At 34.3% G+C, this 25,973-nt stretch overlaps 1 protein-coding gene across 2 annotated transcripts in view; it reads right to left on the bottom strand.

Moving 5' to 3' along the window:
• pnt (ETS transcription factor pointed) overlaps positions 1–25,973 on the bottom strand; it is a 110,865-nt gene that overhangs the window by 73,149 nt on the left and 11,743 nt on the right. For both annotated transcript variants that reach the window (XM_018544745.1, XM_018544744.1), the window contains exon 3: positions 20,154–20,361. In XM_018544745.1, coding sequence (XP_018400247.1) covers positions 20,154–20,361 — 208 coding nt within the window. The remainder of the gene's footprint in view (positions 1–20,153; positions 20,362–25,973) is intronic.

The following is a 25,973-nucleotide window of genomic DNA, read 5'->3' as shown; positions in this document are numbered from 1 at the left end:
GAAAAAAAAAAAAAAAAAAAAAAACAGAGTAGGAACTGGTCTACGGACGGTGCGTAAGACCGACCGGCGTGGTACCAGTCGTCGGATGAGCAAGAAAATGGTGAAAGAAACACAGCTTTCATCGTGGAAGAACTATAAGTGACAGATATCCTTTGAGTACCAGCAATCACATACGAGTTAATGAATGAAGATGGCATTCAATGAAAAAATTAAAGACTAATGAGCTGCACGCAAATGAATCACCTCGTAATTATTACTACTTGCAGTAACATTACTATTGCGTAGTGCATAGCACGTAATAAAATTTGTAAAAAAAAAAGAAACATTAGATTAATGTCATATTAGTGTGCATCAGCCTTGATCTCGCCATTCGCCATTATTCAAAATGGAAATAATAACGTATTATGTGTTTCCTATATATATATATATAGAATAACCTTCAACTTTTATTTAAAAATAACTATTAGAAGTCGTTATTCATTCTTTTTTCGCGGTGAAGCTTTAGCATACATAAGCTATGCAGTTTTTCGAATCTGTGGCCGTAAATGTGATTTAATTAATTGCTACTTAATGCTTATTTCCATATCAGTAATATATAAATAAAACGTTTCGGTCTGTCTTTTATTCCTGCACTAGACTGTACTAGAACTTTCTTTCTTGCTTTCACCAAATATACCTATTTCACTTTAGCTTCAAAAGTGTACATTAGATCAGCTGTAGAAAACAGACTCTTATATATATAAAATGCAGATTCGTTATTGGCTTTCATTTGTTAAGTAGATAGAAAGGAAGTACTTCATATATATGACTGACAATTATAGTATTGATCGTAAAGGTAAAATATATTTCAGTAAAAAAGTATAAACCAAAATAAAAATGATTTAGATAGTATAGAAAAAAATATCGAGATTGGAGTAGGAAAATACGAAGATAGTTGCTGGTTCATGCATGTAAAGTGCAGATGTAAGAGATGGCTAACTGGTGCGTGCCGGTCGTGTGGCAAACGAGTCTCGTGGAAGAAGTCGGGAAGGGATAAAGCGAAAATATTGCGAAGCAGGAACGAAGAGATGAGAAAACGGACGGACGGACGGTAGTTTAACACTGTCAACTGGTTCACTCGGCCACTCCTACGCATCAGCTGTTAGGACGACCACCGCGAAACCGCATTTGTTACGTAAGATGCCGCATAGCCGTCCGAACTCTAGCCTCGATATCGTCATACGAATGATAAATCAATAACTATTGTTCGATAACGCGAAACTTGCACGAAAACCGTTGAGTTTAACGCATTGATATGAAAGCACAATTTACGTCATAAAACATCTTTAAAATAATTAATTCATTTCAATGTCTATTAGAAAAAACATTTTTGATCTCATTAAAATCTAATTGAAATCTGCAACAGATATTAAAATTTGGCAAAGCAGTCAGATGATCAAACGGTAATAATATCGCGTCATGATAATAAAACATAAAGTATTATCGAATTATCCGATATATCGGATTTCAAACAAAGTTTGAAATGACACTCACCTTTATCGGCAATTCAGACGATTTTACATGCAGATTTCTATCAGCACTAACATTTATTTTCTCACGTATATACTTTATTTCATACATACTTTGTCTTTTATCACATGGCGTTTTTCTAGAAATATTATAAATATATAATATAAACAACGTAGACTAAATAAAAATAAATTTGTTATTTTATTAATTTGTGCAAAAATTCACAATAAAAAGACGTGTCATATCAATGCATGAATCTTTCTTAACGGTCCAAAGTAAACTAGCGGATAAAGAAAGTCGCATAATGAAAAATAAAGCATCAGTACGCCATATTTTAGTCGGATGCGGTAACAAAACCGAGATTAAGGGGACAATGGTTTTATCAATCCAATTGGACTGCTTATATATATTTTAAATATTATAGGTTTAATTAAAATATATTTTAAATATTATCAAAATACTAATTTCTAATAATATAAAATAACTAAATTTATACGAAATCTTTCCAAAAATGTTTTTTTCAATCGTAAGATTGTCATTGTTGATATACAAATTATATAAATAAAAATAACATAAGTAGCTTTGCAATTCCATCCTAATTGTTAAATTCAAAATAATAAATCTATCTTTCTTGAATATATTATTTATTTTGAAGAAATAAAGTATATTTGCATTAAATTTTTCGTTAAATTATACGTAATTTATTTGTCACTTTCAGATTAAAAGCGCAAAATAATATGCGAAACGCTGGATGTATGATGAGTGAATCATGAAGTTACTTTTTCGTTATTATCGCGTTCTGATGAGATTCCGTCATAATAACGAAGTTCGCATCGTACATGACTAACATCGGGAATATGCAAGTGTGGATGATTATTTTATTACGACGGCTAACTATATGCGTAACTAATTATGATTTCGCGAGTGTTGTATTATACAAGTGCAATAAAATCTGGAGGCTGAAAACCATTGGGTGAAACACCCATAACTTATTTATTATTTGTTATGTACAAATTTAATAATCAATTTCTACTGAAATATTTCTTTCATAGATCCATTAATTTAAATTTGATGAGTTAGACTGGTGCTAATATTTAAGCTTGTATGTACAATTTTTTATGCATACGTTGATTTATTGTGTGCTTTATACAGAACTAAAATTTTTCCAAGGGAATGCAATTAATAAAAACACACACATAAAGTGATATATTAGTATTATTTAATTAATCTCAATTGTATCAATTGCATATAACTGATTAAATTGTTTGAATAATTAATAAAAAAAGAAAGAATAAAAAATATTATAATAATCAAAAAATAATATATGTTAAAATATGTTAATATATGTTAAAATTATTTGAATAATAAAAGTTTAAGCAAGATGTCAGTGTATATATATTTAAAAAGTATTAAAATAAATTCGTATCTGTGTATAAAAGTTGTTTTGTATTTCTCTTTTATATTTTCCTTTTCCTAAATAATCTGTACATAAAAATTGAAATCTGTCCGTACAAAAGATTTTAAGAGATTTTTTTTCAATATTCACAATATATGTATATATTGCAAGCATAAAAACAAGATATCTCATAGCTCCATATTAATAACAATTAGCAAGTTGTTAATACATCGAAACGATAACTATAGAAGTAGATATTTCGTAAAGTTTATTGAAATGAGATAGAAATCAAAGGGGGATATTATTAGTCAACTCTAATAATTTATAACTCGAATTAAATTTTTCAAGGTTAATTAAATCCCCAGAATATATGCTGTTATAAAACATTGTGCAGCGTGGTTATGGGGCACGCCTTGTTTATTAATTCATGCAAATTGTGTAGGGACTGGCTATCGATTTATGGGATCGACGCAAACACATCAAGCAGTATGTCGACTCGTCTTATCGACGATTTTTTCCACGCACTATATCAGAGAGTCCAGTGCCCACACGCTTCTCTCTTATCGGAAGGCTCTCGACGCACGCTGCGGCTGCTCGAGTCGATGGTAGACGAAAAAGACTTACATTGATTAAACCGGTCACGTAAAAAGCTACCGCGACGAGTTTAGACTTAGCTGCTAAAAGTGGATAATATATTCAGTAAATGGCGCAACTTGCATCGCGTAAAATCTCATCATGAAGTATGATAATCGTACAAAATTTATTCAATAGCTATCTGCTATCTTTTAACGTATTATGTGACACGCGTGTTTGAAGATTCTGAATTAGCTGTATGTACATATTTAGGCAGAGTCTCCAGTCAAAGACTACTCGAGAGATAACGATATGTATATTTGTGTACACAATCGTTCAATATTAAAAACCGGTCGCAAATAGTTTTAAGTTTGCGAGAATATACACATTTTTGCTCGAATAAATATTTACTCAAGTAAGATCTCTTGTATAGAGAGATGATAAAACGGATCGCGAACGAGATGGCGATATTAACGTGTTTCTATAAAAATATCCGACAATTATCGTACAACTGCAAAAAATCAGTAAGAGGGATTATAGTTATTATTGGAAAATATAGAGCAAATTCCAAGCAAAAATTAATTCTACGCGAGTAGATATAATCGATAGATCAGAATCGCCGCGGAGACAGAACGAAAGGAAAATCGCGATTGCCGTTAAACGCGTATTAGTCACTAGATAATATGGAAATTATCGCCTCTTAAAGAACGTGAATCACGCTCGCCAATGAGGTACAAACACATTTAATATAAGACTCTAATATATACGTATTCAAGTATTTGAAATGTTAATACAAAGAATGATAGTTTTCAGCAAGTGTAACAGTCTTGCGGAGAATAAAGATATATAAGTGAGATAACTAATGCTCTAATAACTAAAGAATGAAGATTTATGATCTCTACGTTTGTTTAGAATCATTTACCTGGTATAACGTATATGTATGTCGCGATATCTTTCGAGAATATAAAGCATATAGTTATCTATGATTAATGCATGTGTGCGATAATCTAGAACCTCTAGTAAAGTCACACGATATACGGGAAACGAGAAATTTCCTTTATCCGGGACGACCGCTTTTTTTACGGTGGTTAAATAAATCGTCAAATAGGAGAATTTCGAAGACTTCTGTGAGAAATTTCCGATTATCGCGTGTTGAATGACGCGTGGGAAGTGTGCGTTTCCAGTATCCGACGTCGTTGATTAGCTTCCAGAGTGTCCGACGCGGATTCTCGGACGCGAAGACGCCGGGAACGTGTAGTACCATATTCCGTAACGATTAGCCACGCGAGAAAGGACGAAGTTACACGCATGTATACCGCCGTGAGTGGCTAGCGCGGCTAGTTTTTTCTCGTGTGTATCGTCGAGAGAGGATGAATGAACCTAGCAATTTGTTAGGAGCGGGGACCGAGCAACGCTGTTGCAGCTACTCTCAGAGAGGCTCCATTATCTCCGTAATCTCTCTCGCGGGAGACCAGAAGCCACGGTCGAACGGAGGCGAGCGGCCTCCAGGAGAGCACCGCGGCAGTTTAACCATAATACATCCGTGGAAAGAGGAGGATTCTACAGGGCAAGAATAACGCTATACATAAAACCGGGAAGACGCGGATCTCGCTGCGCATTCGGAAGTTGCACCCGTCTGCAGCAGTCGAGCCGTTCTCGTTCGCCACTTTGAAATTGAAAGACGCGTCATAAGCCGCGCTGTAATTAATTTGTAATTTATTGCGCCGCCTTGTTTGGAATCCACCGCAGCGATACTTCGGTACCTGGATTAATGATTTAATCGATTTATAGCTTCCCTCGAACTCCCTTTCATCCAAGACTCGTCATTCATATTGCGTGTACACGTACAATAGGTATATACTTGTATGCAAATTTTATTGTTTCCCTTATTATCGTATATTTCAGAATGCATTTTTCGTTATATTGACACAAGCAACAACTGTGATATAAATTGTAGCCTGCAGCATACGAGATTAAATATAAAATAAAATCATTTCATTACTTGGAATTTTGATCATATCTCTTTCGTACTTGAACGCTTAAATTGCTACTACAATATATTCTTAAAAACGGATACGATTAATTTAGTGTTTAGCGAAGGAAAAAAAAAAAAATAAAAAGACGATTTCGATTATTTTCTCAATTTTATACATATTATATATTTCACTTTGTACAATTCGTGCGGCGCAAATTAGGAAGATCAATGGATTATTAAGACATAATAACAATAATTTAATACAAATCGTACTGTTATTAGAAATAATAATACCGCGAATATATAATGAAGGATACGCGATGTAAATTATTTTTTATGCCTCCGTCGACTTTTATAGTATTTCTCCTTTGCATATACCGCGATCCCTCATCTTGGTAGAGTAGACCACTTTCGTTCGGTTTAACTCTTTTTTCCCTTGAAACTAACGTCGATTCCGCCGTATAATTTGCGGGTATAGAAAATGCGAGGAGAGCGCATCTCTTAGATCGCGGAGGCTGGATTTAAGAGGAGGTAGGGCAAGCTCGTAACGTATAAAGGGCGCAAGATAATCAATTACCCCGGCTACCGTCTTCCCGAGAGCAATAACATCGGCCGGCTGTTGCCCGTTTCAGGTCGTGTACCTGTTGCAACCGCGCACGTATATTTAATAGCATCCCTAATCGGCTACACCCGGTCGTAAGGGTCCTCCTTTATACTTTTCCGAGAGACGAGATAGATTCAAACAGGTCCAATCAAAATTTTTCGCGCATTAACTCGTTAATGATATTTACATTATTTTACCATTTAATAAGACGATATATTATTTCGCGGAAACTTGTAAGAGAATTTTTTTTAATACTCGTTCTTTCTACCAAGATAGACCAAGTTTAATCTCTTTCACTTACTCTTTATTTTTTCTTCTAATTTTACTAATAACTGAAAAAGATACAAAAATTAATTAAACTGAGATTAAAGTTAATCTACATTAGTATAGAAATGGATGTAAAAAAGATATTATCTATTTATAAAATTTAATACTTTTTTAATGATAAGTATATGTAAATATACATATGTTTAAAAATCAAAATAAAAGAATAAAAATATTTAGAATGTATATCTTGAATATTTCAGCAATTAATCACCATTTGATAAAATTTTTTCTTTCAATAAATCAGTGATGCACAATCTTTCTTGAGTCATTTTCAGAGATAGAACTATTTTCAGAAATAGAAAGGTAAAAAACTTGCGAGTCGCATGATGTTTTTTTTTGTTCACGTACAGAAAATATAATTTTATATTTTCAGCTATATGATCCAGCAAACTGTAAAAAATTCACAGGTGGACCGCATGCGGCTCGCGAGCCTCGAAGGTCACAGATTATGTCGCACAACCTGTATATCACTGTTGTAAATTAAATATAAGCCCGACCGAGGAATCGATTATAGAGGGTTTTACATAATTGACATCGGGATGCAATCAACATGGTGAATATTATTACATCTCTGTGAAACGAGCCTTTAAAATTCCGATATGACCTTTTGTGGAGAATACGGTTAATGATGGGATTCAATGTCACGGGGATTTATTTGCAATTCATGAGTTGAAAATTATAACTCATACATATATATACTAAGTTCGAGATATTATATATCGTAAATTATTACGTTTCGAGAACAGATTAATGCAATTGATAGCAACTGAAGAAGATTAATTATAAGTAAACGTTTTGCGTTGATGTATGAAAGTATGAAAATAAATTGTAACAGTAGTTTTTTTTTTTAAAGTATTTCATTACAAGCAGCCATCAAACTACGTAATTTGTGCGTCCGCAATTTCATAAGCTTATCAGTTTACTGATTAAATATAAAATATAGAAATTCTAATCTTACTAATGTATGCTTGCATATCTGAAAATAAACAAATATTATCTACTTATATATTAATACTCCAAGATAACTGTTTTTTTTTTTTTAAACGAGAAAATCAAATAGTGTAAGATGTAATTATAAAATATCTATGGTATATCTGATTAAGATCGTTATAGATCGGTGCTAACTGAATCGGACGCAGTCCAGCAAATTGTATATTTTCACCGCAAGGACGCGATCCAATCGCCGTCAACATATTTCTTTCGAGCCGAATCATGGGGCGACCTTTCAAAACTCCTCATGTAACACTCTGGTCTCGGGCTCTCTCGATATAGTATCCGCAAATGTATATAATACGAGGAACGAAGAGGGCGTGGAGGATGGCCGGGAGAGAGAGGCGAACGGTTCACGTCCCGATATATTAAGCTCGATATTCCGCGGCGGACGTTAAGAGGCTCGAAATGGCGAATAAACGTTCGGTCGTAAAACGATCGGCGCGGTGCGGCGCGCGGCGAGCCGTATCTTCTAGCTAGGGGTAATAGCGCGTGTGATACGCACCGAACGCGCGTAGTACGTTCGTCCACCTTATTCCTTAGCCTGGCGCATTTTTCGCGATAATATAGCTATATAGCTAAGCGGTAGCGGCTACCGAGCATATTTGCGAAACGCGCTGTTATTACGGAATGGCTATACAAATGTAACATTATACAGTAATCAAATAAATCAAGTTCCCTTGTCGATTTGCGTCTCTTTCACTATTCTATGTCTATTGCAGTTATGAGACTAATCTGACAATAGGCAATACATTACTACTCTTTTCGTTATTTTCAAATAATATTACACAATTTTTCTGCAGATAAACTAAATGTTAACCACAAATTTTTGATAGTGGATGTTTTTCATTCGGTGACACAAGGATCGTTCGGTCTTTATTATTCGTGGAATGCAAAGAAACGTAGAACAACAAGGTTTGTGTCAATTTGTGTCATTAAATGGAAATAAGTATACCTAGTTATCTTTTCACGAGAGACAAGACAAGAATTAATCATATAATATTAGTTATATTTTTAAATAGAACTTGTCTTCTTTTTTTCGTATATTTTTACATCATCTCGCTTCTATACATTCGCCTCATCGAAATGAACCGATCCTTTAGAATCCCCATTGCTTGGGGGGGTTCCACTCGATGTCTATCAAATCTCTTCCCTTTCGGGCTTCCTACTCGGGTCTTTAAACTTCCGCGGACGTAACGTTATTACATTTTACTCGTTTCAAACTGGAGAAACGCAAAGCGAAGATAAGGGAGAAGAGCGCACGAGAGCGAAAGAGACGAGAGGGTACGACAGAACGAAAGGAAGACGAAGTAGAAACGAGCTACGAGGGTTAAAGAGGGGGAGACGAGGAATACCCTCGGGCTCAGCAGCATGATTACGAGCCGCAATTATGTCTCCGCCGGCTGCCGGCCACGCAGAGGTCGTCGGGTACAGTAGACTACGAAAGTTCCTTCGACAAGCTTTGGAAGTGTTTATTTCTCATTTTTGTATATAACAGAATAGCGAAAGGGGTGACATCTCTGAATAATTCAAGTAGCTCAGACTACGATAGAAAATTCTCAGTATTGCGCCAGTAAAGCATTTTTCGCGTCTTCTATTCTTCTAAGAATGCAGAAATGTTATAACATATTATACGCGTATTTTACGAAAAAACGATTTTTCATTATGCTGCATGATATTTAAATTGTTTCGATGTCTTTGAAAAAAATAGAAGCGTTTTGATTTTAATTAATTTAAAAGATATTAAAAGGTAAAATTCTTCTCGATATGAATGCAATAATGGAAATATGATATAGGGAAAATCTTCATATATAACAGAACTTGATTTGAATAGCTCATTGTTAAGAAGATTTAAACTTATTACAAGTATTTTCTTATCAAATTGTATGCAGAAATCTATGAAAGGAGAAAAGGAAATATGTTAAATAAAAATTTGCACACTTCTTCGTATTTCTTCCTGTACTATTAATTCCCGTCTAGTCAACAGGAAACAATAGATCTTATGCTCAACCACCGTATTCTCCGGAGACGGAAATTTCTTTCCCACAATCTGATTCGATTCGATTTCCTAACTGTCAGTTTATGCGCGTTACACACGTCTGATTCATTATTTTATTTAGTTTTCTGCTAAGATGAGTATGCTCATTAAAAATGACAAAAATGTTATTGTTATATTATACATAAAATCTATATATTTCTTTATGTCCAATACCAATTTAGCAGTTGGAAAAACATGTTATCGGAAAATTTACATAGCCTATGAAAACATTTTCAAAGTCAGCACGATTGACCAATGTTCTCCATCCGGACAAATATGCTCTGTCGGTGTTTTTCGTCGATAAAATGACAGAGCTTGTAGCAGCCACTGTACCGAACGTAGATCTCGGGAAAGGGTCGGAGAGAGAGAGAGAGAGAGAGAGAAAGAGAGGGGCGATCAGGCGAGTGGCCGCGAGCAGGTAAAACGAAGCAGCGTGCGGAACAGACCCGTAGAGGGAGACGAGCAGATGGCGGAGAAGGGGAGAATGGCTACAAAAGTGGTGCGAGAGAGACATCGGTACCGATCGCGAAAAAAAATACGTTATACCTGAATAAAGAACAGGTGAGAGAGACACGGCGGCAAGCACATGGCACAACGTTGCTCGAGGAGTAAGAGAAAGCTATGGGAAGGAACGAAGGATTTTGACAACGAAACAAACGTAATCGATATATGGACGAGAAATTATTAAGGATAAGAATTATATAAAGATAGGTAGATAAACAACAAGTATACGAAGTGGAATTATAGCGGAGGAATGGAAGAGCGGAAGGAGCGAGAGGGAAGTTAAGTACAGAGAAATGAGTGCATGCGGCAACAAGAAGGAGGAATGATTAGGGAAAAGAGAGTAAGAAGAGGAAAGGCCTAGGGTGAGGAATTGCGGGAGCGAGAGCGGGTCGGCGAGGCCGAGCGGGCGGCCCGGAGGGGAGGGGGAGGTAGAAACAGGTGCTAGACGCGAGGGAGAAGGAGCCACCGCGGGAGCGCGAGGGACAGACAGAGACAAGGAGGGAGACAGGACAAGAAAAGATAAACCGACCGGCTAACATGTGCCCGGGGGGGAGGGTGAGAGGAGGGAAGGGGAGGGTGGGGGAAGGGGCAGGGAGGACGGGGTAGAACGGACCCACCGTGAGGCACGTTCCCACGATCTCATGAATGAACTCGCGTGGCTACTCGCACCGTGGTGGGGTACTCGCGCCGCGTTCACCTTGCCTCGCCGACGTCTTTCATCCTTCGCTCGCCGTCTTTCCGTGCGAAGGCGAGAGGGCCGTGTTGCATCGGTGAACGGATAGACTTGAATTCGAACGTCGGCTACGAATCGCACGATGTCGCGGGGTTGAAGAACCCTGGGTCAACGCGAATTGAGAGCGGATCGATGCCGGTCACCGGTAAAAAGAGAAATTCGACAAACGAGATTGGCACTCGCTCGCTCGCTCGATAAAAATAAGTATTGATTTTGTCGAATGAACGAGTTAGCGAGAGGAGATAAATGTTGAAGATGAACGACACTGACGAGTATTTTCTATCGAACAAGTGTCGCGCAGGTTAAGACCCGGTTCTACCAATGTAAGATCAACTTATTTTGTTTATCATTTTATAATTCTTAAATTGAATCGAGATTATAAAATTAATCTTACGTTAGTGAAACCGGACCAAAGATATATATTTATGGCATGAAAAGTAAATACTGTTTACAAAATATCTATATAAATATATCAGTTTATATATAAAATAAAGATATATTCACCCAGAAACAGATAATAACGTCGAAATATAATTATATCAATCAAATGAACAATAATATTTATGTCCCAGCATTAAATCCAAACTTTTTGCATCTGTAAGGCCAGTGCTCTTCATTTCATAGAAAAGAAAGACTCTAAAGCCTATCGCACATGAAATGCATAATAGAGCATGAGCATAACATAAAACTGTTGGACCAATAAGCATCCAGCATAAAGTTGCCATATTAATTAACATAAGATACTCGTTGGTCCAACGGTCTTATGTTATGCTCATGCTCTATTATGCATTTCACGTGCGATAGACTTAACAGGTCGATTCTCTTATGTATCATGCGTTATGTAAAGATCTATGCTGCGGTTTTTAAATTCGTTTAATTTTTAATATTAAATTTAAACAAAGTTAAATACGTAGAGTTTCAAATTTTTAACAAAACAAAAATATTTTCTACATCTTTTTTTTTTTTTTTTAATTAATAGCCAACCAATAGTCACGTGAAATGATTTGTGATTATCAATTTAATGACGGAAAGCCCTCAAATAAAGGTTGAACCTACCTATGTACCCCTAATGATACATCTATGACAATGCGCGTTTGTGTGGAACATTAATTTATCCGCGTCATTTCGGAATTAGGAACCCATTTCCGTAACCTCGCTGCCGGGCTTCGGCATAAACCGTTACGGGCCAATAATTGCCAGTGCCAGAGATCGGGCTGAGTGCCGCGGCCGTCGATCGAGATAAACCGGCTTGTCGAATCACGTGAGAAAACAGGAAAGGCAAGGCATCGCCGGTTATGAGTTCCTGGTCCACCCTCTTTCGCTCTTCTGGCTTCTCGTGAATGAAGCGGAGTCGCGTGGCGCCTCGTGACGTCACAACCTGTTGCTAACCATTGCCCTCTCTGCTCGGTCCCTCTCTCTACCACCTCTCCCCCTCTCTTAATACGCGTGCGCAAGAACGGATGTTGCTTTTTTCGAATCGAAAAATGTAATTTGTATGAAAAAAAAAAAAAAACAATTAAAGTTTCGATAAATTTGTAATTCAATTTCAAACAATTTTGAATACACAACGTATATAATTTCTTTACAGTGTGTCTGAAATTGACAGGAAGTGGTCGCTAACGTTACTTTCTGTGAAATCTAAAACCTATTTTTATTAGTGAAGACAAAAACAGCTTTTCGAAATATAAAATCGTACTAACTAGGTTTTTTGAGATCATATTTCAGAAATGGTAAATTAAAAACGGAACGCTATATTCATCGTTCAGTTTGAAGTAAATTCTAATTGTAAAGAAATATTACAAAACCAATATTTATTTTTAAAAATCCAACTATCGTGATCGGAGAAGCTGTGACGGATAAAAATAAAAATAAGAAATAATTTGCACGAAATTTCTATAAGAGAACTGTTCCACTAAAATTCTAGACAGTGCATTCTGTCGAGTTTCAAACGTTCTCAGGGATCTACTTTATCCACAGCGAACAGATCGCATAAACGTATCCGTGGCTCTACCTATGGCTAACGTATCGAAGCCGTAGTAAAGACATCCGGTGAGCAAACCGGCAGAGGTAGACACCTGCTTGCTAAGGCACCGACCCGATTTTCTTCTTGCAGGGATGACTGATTTGCACGTCATTTATGAGTTTATCAAATTTATGAACCCGAGTTATAAATACACTGTAAACGGTATAGACACTTATGCATCGTATATATTCACACACTCATGTATTTTTATTAATAATAATGTAATAAACATTTCAGAATTACAAGTAAAACTAAGACGCAATTTAAGCTAATTTAAGAATAACAAAAGTCAGACCTATACATATCCTTGAGACAGATAAAACAGAACAGCGAAAGCTCATTTCTTATTTAAATCTCCTCCAACCAGATTTTCCTTTATTAACACAAAACATCAATGACAGCGTTTCATTCTTCACGAGAGATGCTATCTTTAATCTCGCTCGATAATCCAGCAAAACAGCTTCAGTACAATTATGAGCTGTATTTTATATGAGACAAAGTTTGAAAAAATTGGCAATCTTTAGCATTCAAAGTACCCTAACAAAGATTCTTGCTTATTAAAAGAACAAAGTAAATAAATTACTATAAAAATAAAGAAAATAAAAAATTAAATATTTCATCAGTATATATAAAGGAGACATATAATTATTGAAAAGTCAAAATATTTCAAATTCCTATCTTCTACACAAGAATATAAAAAAATAGGAACGATTGATAATGACCGTTTGTTATTCGACTTGTAGCTTTAACGCGAGTTAAAAAATTATATCTTTTTACGCTGAAACGATTTTGTCTTGTTCTCTTATCTCAAAGTGTAATTCATATATCAATCATATCTCTGTTGGCAGTAAATTTTTTAACGGCAAAAAGAGACAATGACGTAGTGAATAAGTTAAGTTGGCAAATTTATCGAATCGCTGAATTGATCTTGTTTATTCCACGTATAAATAGCAATAAATATAGTGTTAGTTAAATACGTTCTCACAAATTTCACAATTAAAATACATGTGATTTTAGAATTACGTGAACAGACATTATACATATATCTTTCTCTTTATTTACTCGAAAATTCCATTGATGTTCTGCATTAACGTCGTTTTGCTATCGTATTTTCTTCGAGAGAGATGATAGCAAAATCAATATACATCGGTATCGGTCGGAGAAAAGATAAAACGGATCTACGCAAGCCATTTCAATCGTGAGGTCAACATCGATTCGTGCAAACAACGGGCAATATCGAGCGAGCTGTGAGAAGAGAAATAGAAGAGATCTCATTTTGATTGCTATTATTTTTGTCACTTTTTCCAATCTAGATATCGTTTATTGGTTCAATCAATATTTAGTCGTTTGTTTTTACGTAAAAAGTAGAAGCGAAGAAAATAAAGATATAATAAAATTTAAATGTTATAATTACGTAAGTCTGAAATCTTTGAAGACTAATTAAATAATTAGATAAATGGAAAAGTGATTATAATACATCCTTCCGAAATTATTTATACGATATATTTTTGTATAGTTGATTTAATAAGAAAATATGTTAAATATTTTATCAATATTTCATATCGTAACGGTTAATTAAAAATAATTAAAATATTAAAAATTTATATACATATAAATATTGTAATTCTCGCAAATAAATAAAGAACATATGCATGAGAGAGAGAGATTGTAAATAACATCTTGAATATGAAATAGACTTAAAATTAAGTTTAGGTGACTATACGCTCAGATTTTCATTTCAACGACAAAGTTAAAATGAATATGATCGAAAATTATATTCGGAAAAACATGTGGTTTGCCTTCATTTTTTTTATTTTCGAAATGAGAAAACGACCGACCAACTACTCTCGAGATCGCGTCTTCGAGAGTGCAACATCTGCCAAAGGAAGAAAGCCAGAATTGGGCAGCGCTCGACAGGTCCAGCGAGGCCACTCGTTTACCGCGGGAAGGGTTTGTTTCAAACTGCAAATCGCCGTCGCCGACGATCGAGGACGTGAGAACCGTATCTGCGTCTGGTCTCGGGTAGGTAGGTAAGCAAAGCGAACGCGGAGGGAAGATGAAGGATGTAGCGGGAGGGAGAGGAGCTCGACCGCACGCACAGCTGCGGTTACGCGTTTCGCGCGATGTACACTAGGCGTCATAAATGCCTCTCTTGTATACTGGACATTTCATCGAACTTCACTCCAATATCTAAGAGTGCGATCCACTTCACGCTGCAAATGTTATGAAGCATTCTTTGATTGGTTAATTCGTAAAATTTTTTCTTCTGATCAACGAACCACTAAGTACATTAATTTGCAGCATTAATTGGATCATACCCTAGATATCGTCGAATAAAATGATGAAACAAAATGTGACGAAATTATATATATATATATACATTTCAAAATAATTTAAAATTGAAAAGGATTGAGAATTAACAATTATTTTATATATTATCAGTTTATGTAACACACACATAATTTAATGTTTTGTATATTAAATGAATTTAAAGAAAACAAGATGAATGTACCATGCATTTATTAATGAATTTTACTATAAATGAGTTTATCTATAAATGTTTAGATATTATGTATCATTTTTTTTTTTTTTCGAGAAATGTCCGTGTAATAAGTCATTTGTGGTGGCATTTATAGCACATAATGTACCGTCTAGCTGGCCTGCGACTTTCCTCTCCTCTCCATCCTTTCAGAAAGCCTACAAACACCTCCACTCGTCGTGCCGCTTTGCGTCGCCTCGATACATTCCCATGCAGGTGCAGGGCTTCTCCGGCAATTTCTCTCCTCTGTTTCTCATTCATCTCCCCTTTTCTGACAAACCCGAACGAATTTGGGTTCGCACGAAGTGTGCTTTTCAGTATTCTTTCCATTCGTCCCTCCAAATAGGTGTACCGTGTGTTTATTGAATTTAACAAGCTTGCTAGAACGGTCGCAAAACTGACTAATTATGAGAAAATAAAGAAACAATATTTAAATATTAAATCTTAAAATAAAAAAATTTTAAACATATAGTATGATTTAAGATAAGGTATGCTTCACATTAATGTGTATTATATTTATAATAATATGTGTATATACCTAAAATATCTATAAAATATCAGTTAAGTGAAATCGAAATGTTTCATTTATTTATATATCTTGCATTAAGAATTCATGTAAATCTTCTGCGTTTAAATGGAAGATTTGTGGTAGTGCTCAATTGATTTATGATTAACATACAGAGGCACGAGACAAAAAGATAGGGACACGCACTACAGTTACGGGGCGGGACTTTTCAGTAAGTCAGGGCACGTAATTTAACGAGCTTCGATCATCCGGTGTCGATTTGGTTGAGGGATAAATAGGAAATATACACCTTGTACTCGTACTCAAAGATTGACAATTCTTACTCGTGTTATAAAAAATATTCACTTCATTTGAACGAAAATAAAAATTTGTAATCATTACACGCAATTAATAATTTAAAAATTATGTACATAAAAAAGTATTGAAAATTTTAACGCTATTAAATTTGGTGAGACGTATGAAGTAAACTTTAGTATCTCAATAAACTAATAAAAATTAATGTTTTTAAAAATATATTAGATACAAGTAAAACTCATTAGTCTAAAAGCAATTTTATCTAAAATAAGAATCTTTTCATTAAGTTTATGCAATAGAGAAGATATAAAAAAAAAAACGGAGAAACGAGATGTGCGATTTCACACACATTCAAGACACACCTAATATTAAAATACAATTTAAAGCAATTTAAAAAACGAAAGTTAATTTAAACAAATAAATATACTACTGTGTGGTATCTTTATATTTTATGTTATCGATTATAACTCTTAGCAATTCATCTCACACTCCATTAAAATATTAATGGCAAAATATCGATGTGGTGACTAAACTTTCCTCGAAGTTTCTTGGTTCGACGTCTCAGACGGTATTTGCCATACGAATTCATATTTATGAGACAACATTTCTTCACGAGCACGCGAGGGAGCGAGAGCCGAATTTATCACAGTGTTACATTCGCGACGCAGATGCGTTACGTTTTATGTGCAACGACACATAAGAAGCACAAAACAAATCTCTCGCCATCGCGTCAATGTCAGGATAGACAATGGCTATTTGCATAAAACATTCTGAGTACCGACTGCCATCGATGGCAGCGTGTCGTAAACGAAGATCGAATGTTCGATCGTTTGACAATAGTGTTGGAGATTGTTATGAAAAAAGCAAATGGAAAGATTACGACCGTATAAATAATGGAAAATTCAAACAAGAATTGTAGTAATAATTAAGATATTGAATAAGGTTGTTCTATACTTTTTTCTAATAACAATGAAATTAATAAAATAATTGTTTCCAATAATATTTGTTATAATAAAATTGACAAAAAGCAATTTTAAAAAATATCATATTTCTTTTGTTATTAGTTGCAAGAAAATTGTATAGGAATAAATCTTGAAGAATAAAATTTTACATGAATGTCGTAAACGTAACATATAAATCATTTGATTTATTTTAAGCCTTGATCACACACAAGCTATTTACATCATGTGTTAAATGTGCATTGAACTAATATTTAAAGTCATTAACCATTCGCGACATAACGTGTGGTGTCTCGTACTTGCATGCCAGGTATACAGTAGTCTAAAATTAAGCTAATTAACGCGCATGAAAGATACGGATCAAATATTGATTGTTGACCGATGAGTATAGCGATGAATTAATCTCGAGCAATTTCAACTGTTTAATTATTTACGCGTGCATTTCCACGTGGATTCTACGGTAATAAACAGAGAGCCGCAACTGATTCACGCCCACCGAAAGTTAAATGACACACGATAAATCGGCCGGTTAATTATACGCTATTTACGCGCTTGAGTTGCGTTATTACATGGTCGTTATTACGGCACAGTCAGTATACTGTTCGATTAATGTCCTACGCTCATATCTACGGTATTGCTTACGTTCTAATTGCTAATTGCGTGGGATACGTTTCTAATTCATAGGTAGATTTCTACATAAATGTTGTAATATTATTAAACAACGTTAATACTCCATTTAGTAGACTTTTAATAGTGGCAAAGAAAAGATTAAAACATTTATATAAACAATTTTTAAGTTTATAGTACTTCCTGTGTATCGAATAGATATCGCAAAAATATAATACCACGGATCAAAAAATGTTTTTAAAACTTTATGAAGATAGACTTACTTAATATACATTTTTAAACTAGGACAATATTAATAACTGAAGAGTACTTTAACGAGCGTTAATTAAAAAATGAAAATGGAAAGATATTTCGTAATATTTTTAAGATAAAAGAGGAATAATTTAAATAATTTAAATATTGTGTGTCATAACAAAAAGTTTTCACTATTCTTACTGTTATTATAAAACTGACACTTGAAAATTCTTTAAAAAACTCATAAAAACGAATAATAGACAGACAATACAGAACAAAAAATTTTTAAGTATTTAAATGTCAATCTTCCTCTCTTTTGCTATAAATATTTAGTTACCTCTCCACCTACAGATGCTTTAACTTTATCGATTCGTAATACTGATAAGTGCATAAACAATTACCAACAACGTTGTGGATATATCTTGCAACTGTTTAGAGAGCATAGTTTATTATCTCGTGTCTGCTTCTCGGATAGTACATCTAAATATTTATAAGAGTGATTCACGGGTCGATTGTGTAAATTTAGAAAAAGGCACATATCACTGAAAAATACCCCTCGAAGTCGGATAAGAGCGAATAAATGGGTGGGGGCGAACGCGTCCGACGCGTATGCGTAGCCTCATACACGCGTCCGAAAGAGAATGGAAGGCGGGGGCGTTTAGTGGGGGGGCTTTAATGAGGATGCTGCTGATTATCCAATTCGTAAATTCTCGCTACATTTTGATCGCGTACGACGAGCCGCGAGTAACAAGGATGACTCGCACTCAACACTATACATTCGTCCTAGAAAATTCCGATTTTCAGCGTGACGAAACCCACTTTCCTGCCCCATTATAAGTTAATTACTCGCAAGTTACTCGGATACAGCAGTAAAGCGACGAAAAAATGAAGTAAAAAGAGAAAATTTTATGTATAATACTAATTTTTTAATGAAAAATATTGATGTTTATCTTCTTAAATTTATCTTTATATATTGTTTATGCAAATCTAATCTAATTATACACACACACACACACATATATATAATGCAGTGTAACAAAACAAACTGTTATTGCAATTTCTCGGAAAGAAAGATGTGTTTCAAGTTGATGAGCGATAATACTTAAACTGGCAAAACAACTTTGTTTAGAACAATTTTTGTATACCAAAAATACAGTAAATATCCGTCTTTTGATTGGTATCACGCAAGAGACACGATACAACACATTCGCGCGATCTAATTGAACAAATCATATATGTATGAGTGCAGTTCGCATAGCAAGTACTCGAATTATGCAAGCGTCATCGGATGTAAATGTACCTTTAAGTGTCTAGTCCGACATTAACACAACTCTACATATATCGAAATCGCAAATGATCGTATTTCAAGAGACGATGAAAGAGCTGATTTTACTATTCTTCGCATTATCACTTTGTCCCTTTTATTCTGAGAAACGCATTGATATCTTTATACAAAATAAAGAAATGCCAGGAACTTTTCACGATACTTTCCAAGTAGAAGTACAAGCGAGCAGTTCCTGATTAAAGAGTACGGAATATCTGTACATACATATATGTACCACGTACTTTTAGGTAGACAAATAGCTTTTAAACTTGACAAAATCATTCTACGCCCGCGAACAATCGCTTAATGGGAATATTAAGCTGGACGATTATTAACGCTGTCTAGACGGTCTCGTATATTTTTCTCACGGCATTCACATGCGCTATATCAATAAAATATTCACCAAGAATTACATTTACATTGTGTGAATTATTATAAAATTTTGAAAAAATATTTACTTCTTTCAAAAAATGTTCAAAACAATTGCTGAATATTTAATTCACAGAAAGTATAGCTTTGACAAATTAATATTGACAATTATATCAATGATGTGAGTCATACTTCTTTGTCCCAAAGTGTCCATCCAAAATTTTTTCCAAAATATATTATTTGCTTGTTAATTATAGAAATAATTAAGATAAATGTACCAGTCAGTGGATAAAGTGGTACAAAATTTTAAATATTAAGCTTTTAAAGTTGTGTAACTCTAAATAAATTTGTTTGTAAATATTTAATAACGAATTAATTTTTTTAGACTCGTACATACCATTAAAAACTTTATATTTGAAATGTTATCGTTTTGTCCAACAAATGCTTCATGTCCACTAACTGGTGCGTTTATCTTATATACACACAAATATAATCAAAATATAGTACATTCATTTAAGATCTGCAGTACTTTTAGTCGCTTGCTATATCCCTCGAAAGCAATGTTTCTCAAGCGATAAGAAGATAAGCATAGGGATTGGAAAGACTCACCTAAGGAGCTTTCCGGATCAGAGAGATCCGATAAGGAAGGCACCTTCTGCATCGAGGTGACTCTGCCAGGGAGAGCCGGCACTAAACCTTCTTCTTCAGCGTCGGAGGACATCTCTTGCTTCAACAACTTCGCCATCACCGTCATCATACCGCTACCGTCAGTGATGCCGTTGGCTCCTAAGAAGCCACCCATGCTTCGAACATCGCGCTAATAAATGAAAATATATATCGTTAGCTCGAGCTGACACGCCCGTCTTTATCTATGTAAAAAACTTTGCTATGATATATGTTGCGTATCTTTTTACAGTAAAGTGCAGTGACATGTTTTTGTCACATGTTTTGGTCGATCGTTTAAATTTAGCATCTTCACTTAAAATCATTCAAAGCAAACAAGTCTCGGTGTAAAATTATTCATGAAAACTTTGGAAAATAAGAGATACGTATGTTTGAAAAGAGTAAGACAAGCGAATTAGAGAGATAACCAATTGATCGCTGAAGGAGGAGGAAGCAGCGTGCATGCGTTATTCGTTGAGGAAGAAAGGGATGAAGAGGGGACAAACGGCTTCGAGCGGAAAAAGAATGGAGAGAGTGCTCGTCCCGGCGATAGTCACGACTCGCTTGACCTTCGTATGAAAGACTCTAAGTTGAATGAAATGTCGCGATGGAATGACGCAACAGCGTGTAACGCGCGTGATCTAGTACTACGAAGAATCAATGAACGTGATTCGTACGGAAGAAATTAAAATTGAATATATTTTGTGATTACTGATCAGTTTAAAAAATTCTTTTGATGAAGAGAGAATAATTTAGATCATAGAAATAATTAAAACTAGATGGAAGCCTTTTTCCTAAATTAGCAGTGTTATAATTAATATTTGTTAAAAATTTAATAATGACATATATTATAATATGTCTCTTTTCTTTAAATAAATAATATTATATGAAATCAATAATGTACATTAATTAATATATAATTTTTATAATTCCAGAACGGCTTGACCGATTTTAAATTTTTTAGTTCAAATTACTCGTGGCGATGCCTTTCAGGATATATTACGTGCGATTCAAAATTTTTTGTATTTTAGTAGTTATGTACCCCCCAAAAATGGACTTCGATGGCTCGGGATAAGAGACTTGTAGTGTCCACATATTATTATCTTTTAAATTTAAATTAACTAGTATTTCTTATAAGTGTAAAATTATTTTATGCGCCTGTGAACATAATCATCTTTTTTTTATGGTACTACCACTTACAAGCAAACCTCAAAAAACTGATTTCACCCTTTCGTTTTTTGGCCGCAACTGATATTTTCTGAATTCATCTCTTTATGTAAGTTACAAGTTCACAAAGTTTCTAAAATCAGAATTTGACACCTCGAAAGGAATTACTCTCCTAAATTCCTTTATTAGACACATGATAAAATTCTTATAAGCATAAACAATCCCATGTTAATAATATACGACTAAATTTGAACTTATACAACGATCGTTCTGTACAATAATTATTCGTTGAGTTATCAGTGATAACAAGCTTACAATACGCGTGTGTATCTCGTATATATATGTATAGATAAATAGAAAGCGGTTAAATCCTAAGTCTTGTCACGTTCTATTCCGCTATCTATCTTCGCATCTCAGTTCTCCTCTCTTTCTACGTTTACGTATCTATTCGCCTATCTCTTCCTCTTTCATCGTTGGTATTCGACGCTGAATGGAGATCTATTCATCGCGAGCCAATAGTACGTGACCGAGTCAACCATTGACGGACGATCCGTCTAAAACGATAATATCTCTAAGATGCGACCGAGTAAGTGAAGTCGAGACGATTATCTTACGACAAAATAACCGAATGCTAATGTGTACAATTCGCAATCGTACTGTTTCTTCACCGACATTGACCTTCCTCGTAAATCTTTATACAAATATTTATCTCGAAGATTAAGACCAATGCGGGGATTGATAATATCGATTATCGTGAACTTAATAGATTACACGAACGTGTTGCTCAATTGAGAATTATAGATTGATAATGAGATTTTTAATCCTTTCGTAATCATATTTTTAGTCTCTCCATCTACAACCTGAGTCTTTTTTATCCAGTTCAAATCTTTTTTACTGTTTCAAGTTTTCAAAAAATGTGGAAAAAAATTCTAAACTCATTACTTAATTTTTACATCTTTATGACATTCCCAAATAGATACAATATATTTTTATAGGAAAGAGAACTGAATTCCCCTTTCTCTTTTATTTCACAAAAAATTGAGAGTATAAAATTTTGCTTGTGTCCAAAAAATCCAGATTGCAAATGAAAATTAAACTTGAGAGAAATTTACTAATTCTGTGTTAAGTATAATAAAGTTCTAGCTAGAATCGCAGCATAAAATTTACGATATTACGAGATGAGAAATATCGACGAAGTACTTGATAATGTTTGCGAGAGAAATCGCAGTACGTTATCACGGAATTTCAAGAGCCGGCACGCACGATCGTTTTTCGTCGTGGCAAAAATAGAGTTTCAAAAGTATTCTCGATAATAGTCCTTTCAGACATGTAAATCTATTCGGGCCACGCAGCGACCAGTGAGGAGGAAGAACAAATCAGCAAAAGCAACGCGCTCCGAGAATATCGCGAGATAAGTTACGTTCATCGAACACACGATTGAGAAACTGAATTCATTCAGGAATTGCATTATCAATTTGCGATTACTTATTTTTTCTTTCTTAATAAACGCATGAACTTTTGCGTAATTGTACATAACAGCCTATCCGTTGAAGATTTTTAATTCATCGTCAGACATCGTAATCCAACGGATGTAAACTGTTTGTGAATAATACATGATAAGTTTGATAAAAATCTATAAATTTTACTTGCATAATAAAGCGAGTTAAAATACGGATATTGATCGGCGGAGCGTAAAGTATCAGAGGTCGTGGGAATATATCTCGATATTTTTACGGAGATTTAAAATGTGGTCCGTATTTTTAAAAACACTATGCTCTTCTAAAGCGAGATCCGTGGCAAATATTTATCATTCCGCAGTAAGAATATTTTTTTTACACATAAGAAATAAAATAAAAAAATATTGAATTATTATATACACATAAAAATAGAATTATAAAATATTTTTAAAAATCAACAATTTTTTTTATTTCAATTTGCAATACTTGGTAATTTTTTGTTTTCTAAAACTATCGACAAAAGGTGCTAGCACAGGGCATGAATGACGGTGTTTAGATTCGTATTCTACAAATATTCCTTTTCACAAACGTTTTCGTTTATGGATGACGAAGGTTTTTCTCCGTATTCAATATTCCAGGTAAACGGACCACACACGTAACATTTTAGCAGAAATTCTATCGATGAATGGAGTATCATCTTGGCACGACGTTATCCACGTCGTGTACGCGCGACATTTCGAGCCGTCGAACGATAAGATAAATTTTACATTGATATCAAATGTGAAGTACAAGTTGTTTGTCGCCGATTTTGCTTTCAGTCAAATATCCGATAAAGTAAATAAAAACAAGAAATAAAGAAAGGAGAAGAGACGAGTTAATGGGCAGATCAATAGATAAATTTGATAATAGAATAAATGAAATTTAATAAAATAAGAAAATAAGAGAAGAAATAAAAAAAGTAATATAGAAAATTTAGATCCCCTTCAATTTTTCCTATACATAATTTATCTCGACACAAATATCTTTTATATTCATTTAAAATCGTGTTAAAGAGAACGGTAATCACAATCCCGATTGCTACATAAATTTAATACCAATTTGATATATGTTACGGCTGGAATGCTAATATTGCTCGTCACTGACTGTAATTTATGCTAATATGTACGTCATGTACGCGTGCAATTACGTCCATATCGCAAATATATATTTAACCAAAGAGCACGAACAATGTAATTCAACTCAATACATTTCACATATCACGGCAAGGGTATCGCACGTTCGTTACGTAACATTTACGAACGCAATGACGACAATGTAGCGATAGGCTTCTATACGCGACGTTTTATCTTAGATCGCGTCGCACCGATAAATAATTGACTAACGAAGCCGTTAACAAAGCGTTAATTAATAAAGCCGTTCGTTAATGAACCCCGCGCAGATGCCTTTAATGGCGCGATAGAAATTATCCGTATAACCGTATAGAAATTAAACCTATGAACAATGTCAAGAATGCGAGTGAGTCAACGTGCAAAGTGCATAGCTGATCAGATAACTACCTGACAGAAAAAAAAAGATAAATGAACCTTATGCAACGTGAACAGCTAGAGGTCCTATGTAACTTTGTCCTTTATATACAGAAATATAAAAATTTTTTTCATGTTGGAGATAACGGAAACATTATTCACATTTTACATTCTAAAGAAGAATCCTGCATGATATTGTTGTCCAGATAAGAGATTTACACTTAAAGCCCAATTAGCAATAGTGGATTAAGTAAGGAGTAGGCGTAGAAATCGACCAATGATAGCTAATTATCCTCTTTACATTCGACTATGATTTGTAGATTTCTACGCCTACTCTTTAATCCATTACTGCTACTGCCCATTGTAGAATGGGCTTTAAACGCAGCAGGGATATTACACATAGAAATAAGATAAAATTTGTTAATGTGCGTGTCATGTTCGACAAAATGACGATACAAACAAATAAGTTGACAGATTTTCTCGATCAATCGCTCGGTAACTCCAATAATAATTAACATCGTAGTTTTACCACGGTATCATAATTATTATTGAACTCTTAATTCATTGTGTAAAATCCAATATTACATCGTTAGTTCATTCATGGAATTGTAAAACGGTTTCTATAAATATTAGCTTATAGATTTAACTGATATTTGAGCAATTCTCTGTCTGTTTTTAAATATAGAAAATTATTAAAACGTAGAACTTCGTGTAGATCTTAATTTAAGTAATATCTATGGAACACAATTCTACATATCAAATCATTCTATTTTATACCCCAAAAATTTTGATAATGTAAGACGGAGAGAGAGAGAGAGAGAGAAAAAAAGATTATACTTTTATAATACATTAAACCTATTATGATATGTGATAGATATATAAATATTATCGTTTTGCGAAAAAATTATATAGACTGTACAATAAAATTACATTAATTAAAAAAACCAAAACAGTAATACTACGACATTTATACGAAAACTAAGTTTATTCTTGTGTTGGATTTGCTGGCCTGGATATCTTATCGATTATACTGATTAATTAATCGGTCAGACGTTGCTACGATTATATCCATCTCGAATGCAAGCGAAATTAAATTAGAGAACAGCTCATTCACGACTCACATTAATAGCTTATCAGAAAAATCAATGCCACAGCGTTTCTTTCGCTTGTAATGCCGACACTGTAAGTTTATATTTAAAAAATAATAATTGCGTTTTTTATGTAAAACCGTGATTGCGTTGATTATGAGATCCAAATATTTCTGTTTCGAGGCTGTGATTTATGTATGTATAAAATTTCCATTGATAATCGAATTATATTTAAATGATGGATTTGCATCCGTATCAGGTTGGATGGTAATTTCTTCACTACTGCATACGAAATAATATTATATTTTACAGCGTTCGCGCCAATAATCGATAATTCGATATTGGTAATGTAAACCGTAATGAAAAGTAAACTTTACATAAATCTCGAATGACAAAAAATATCTTCTGCCATTAGATAACATGTTCAAATAATTTGTATGTAAAACAAATACGTTGACAAACAGTTGTATAAGGTTCAGACTTTATAATATCATAAATCGAAAGAATAATAATAATAGTAGAAATATATCG

The sequence above is a fragment of the Cyphomyrmex costatus genome, unplaced genomic scaffold (assembly GCF_001594065.2).
Source record: "Cyphomyrmex costatus isolate MS0001 unplaced genomic scaffold, Ccosl1.0 scaffold467, whole genome shotgun sequence".
In the NCBI taxonomy this organism is placed as follows: domain Eukaryota; kingdom Metazoa; phylum Arthropoda; class Insecta; order Hymenoptera; family Formicidae; genus Cyphomyrmex; species Cyphomyrmex costatus.
The sequence above is the reverse complement of the archived record's forward strand: the minus strand, read 5'-3'. Positions and strand labels throughout refer to the sequence as shown.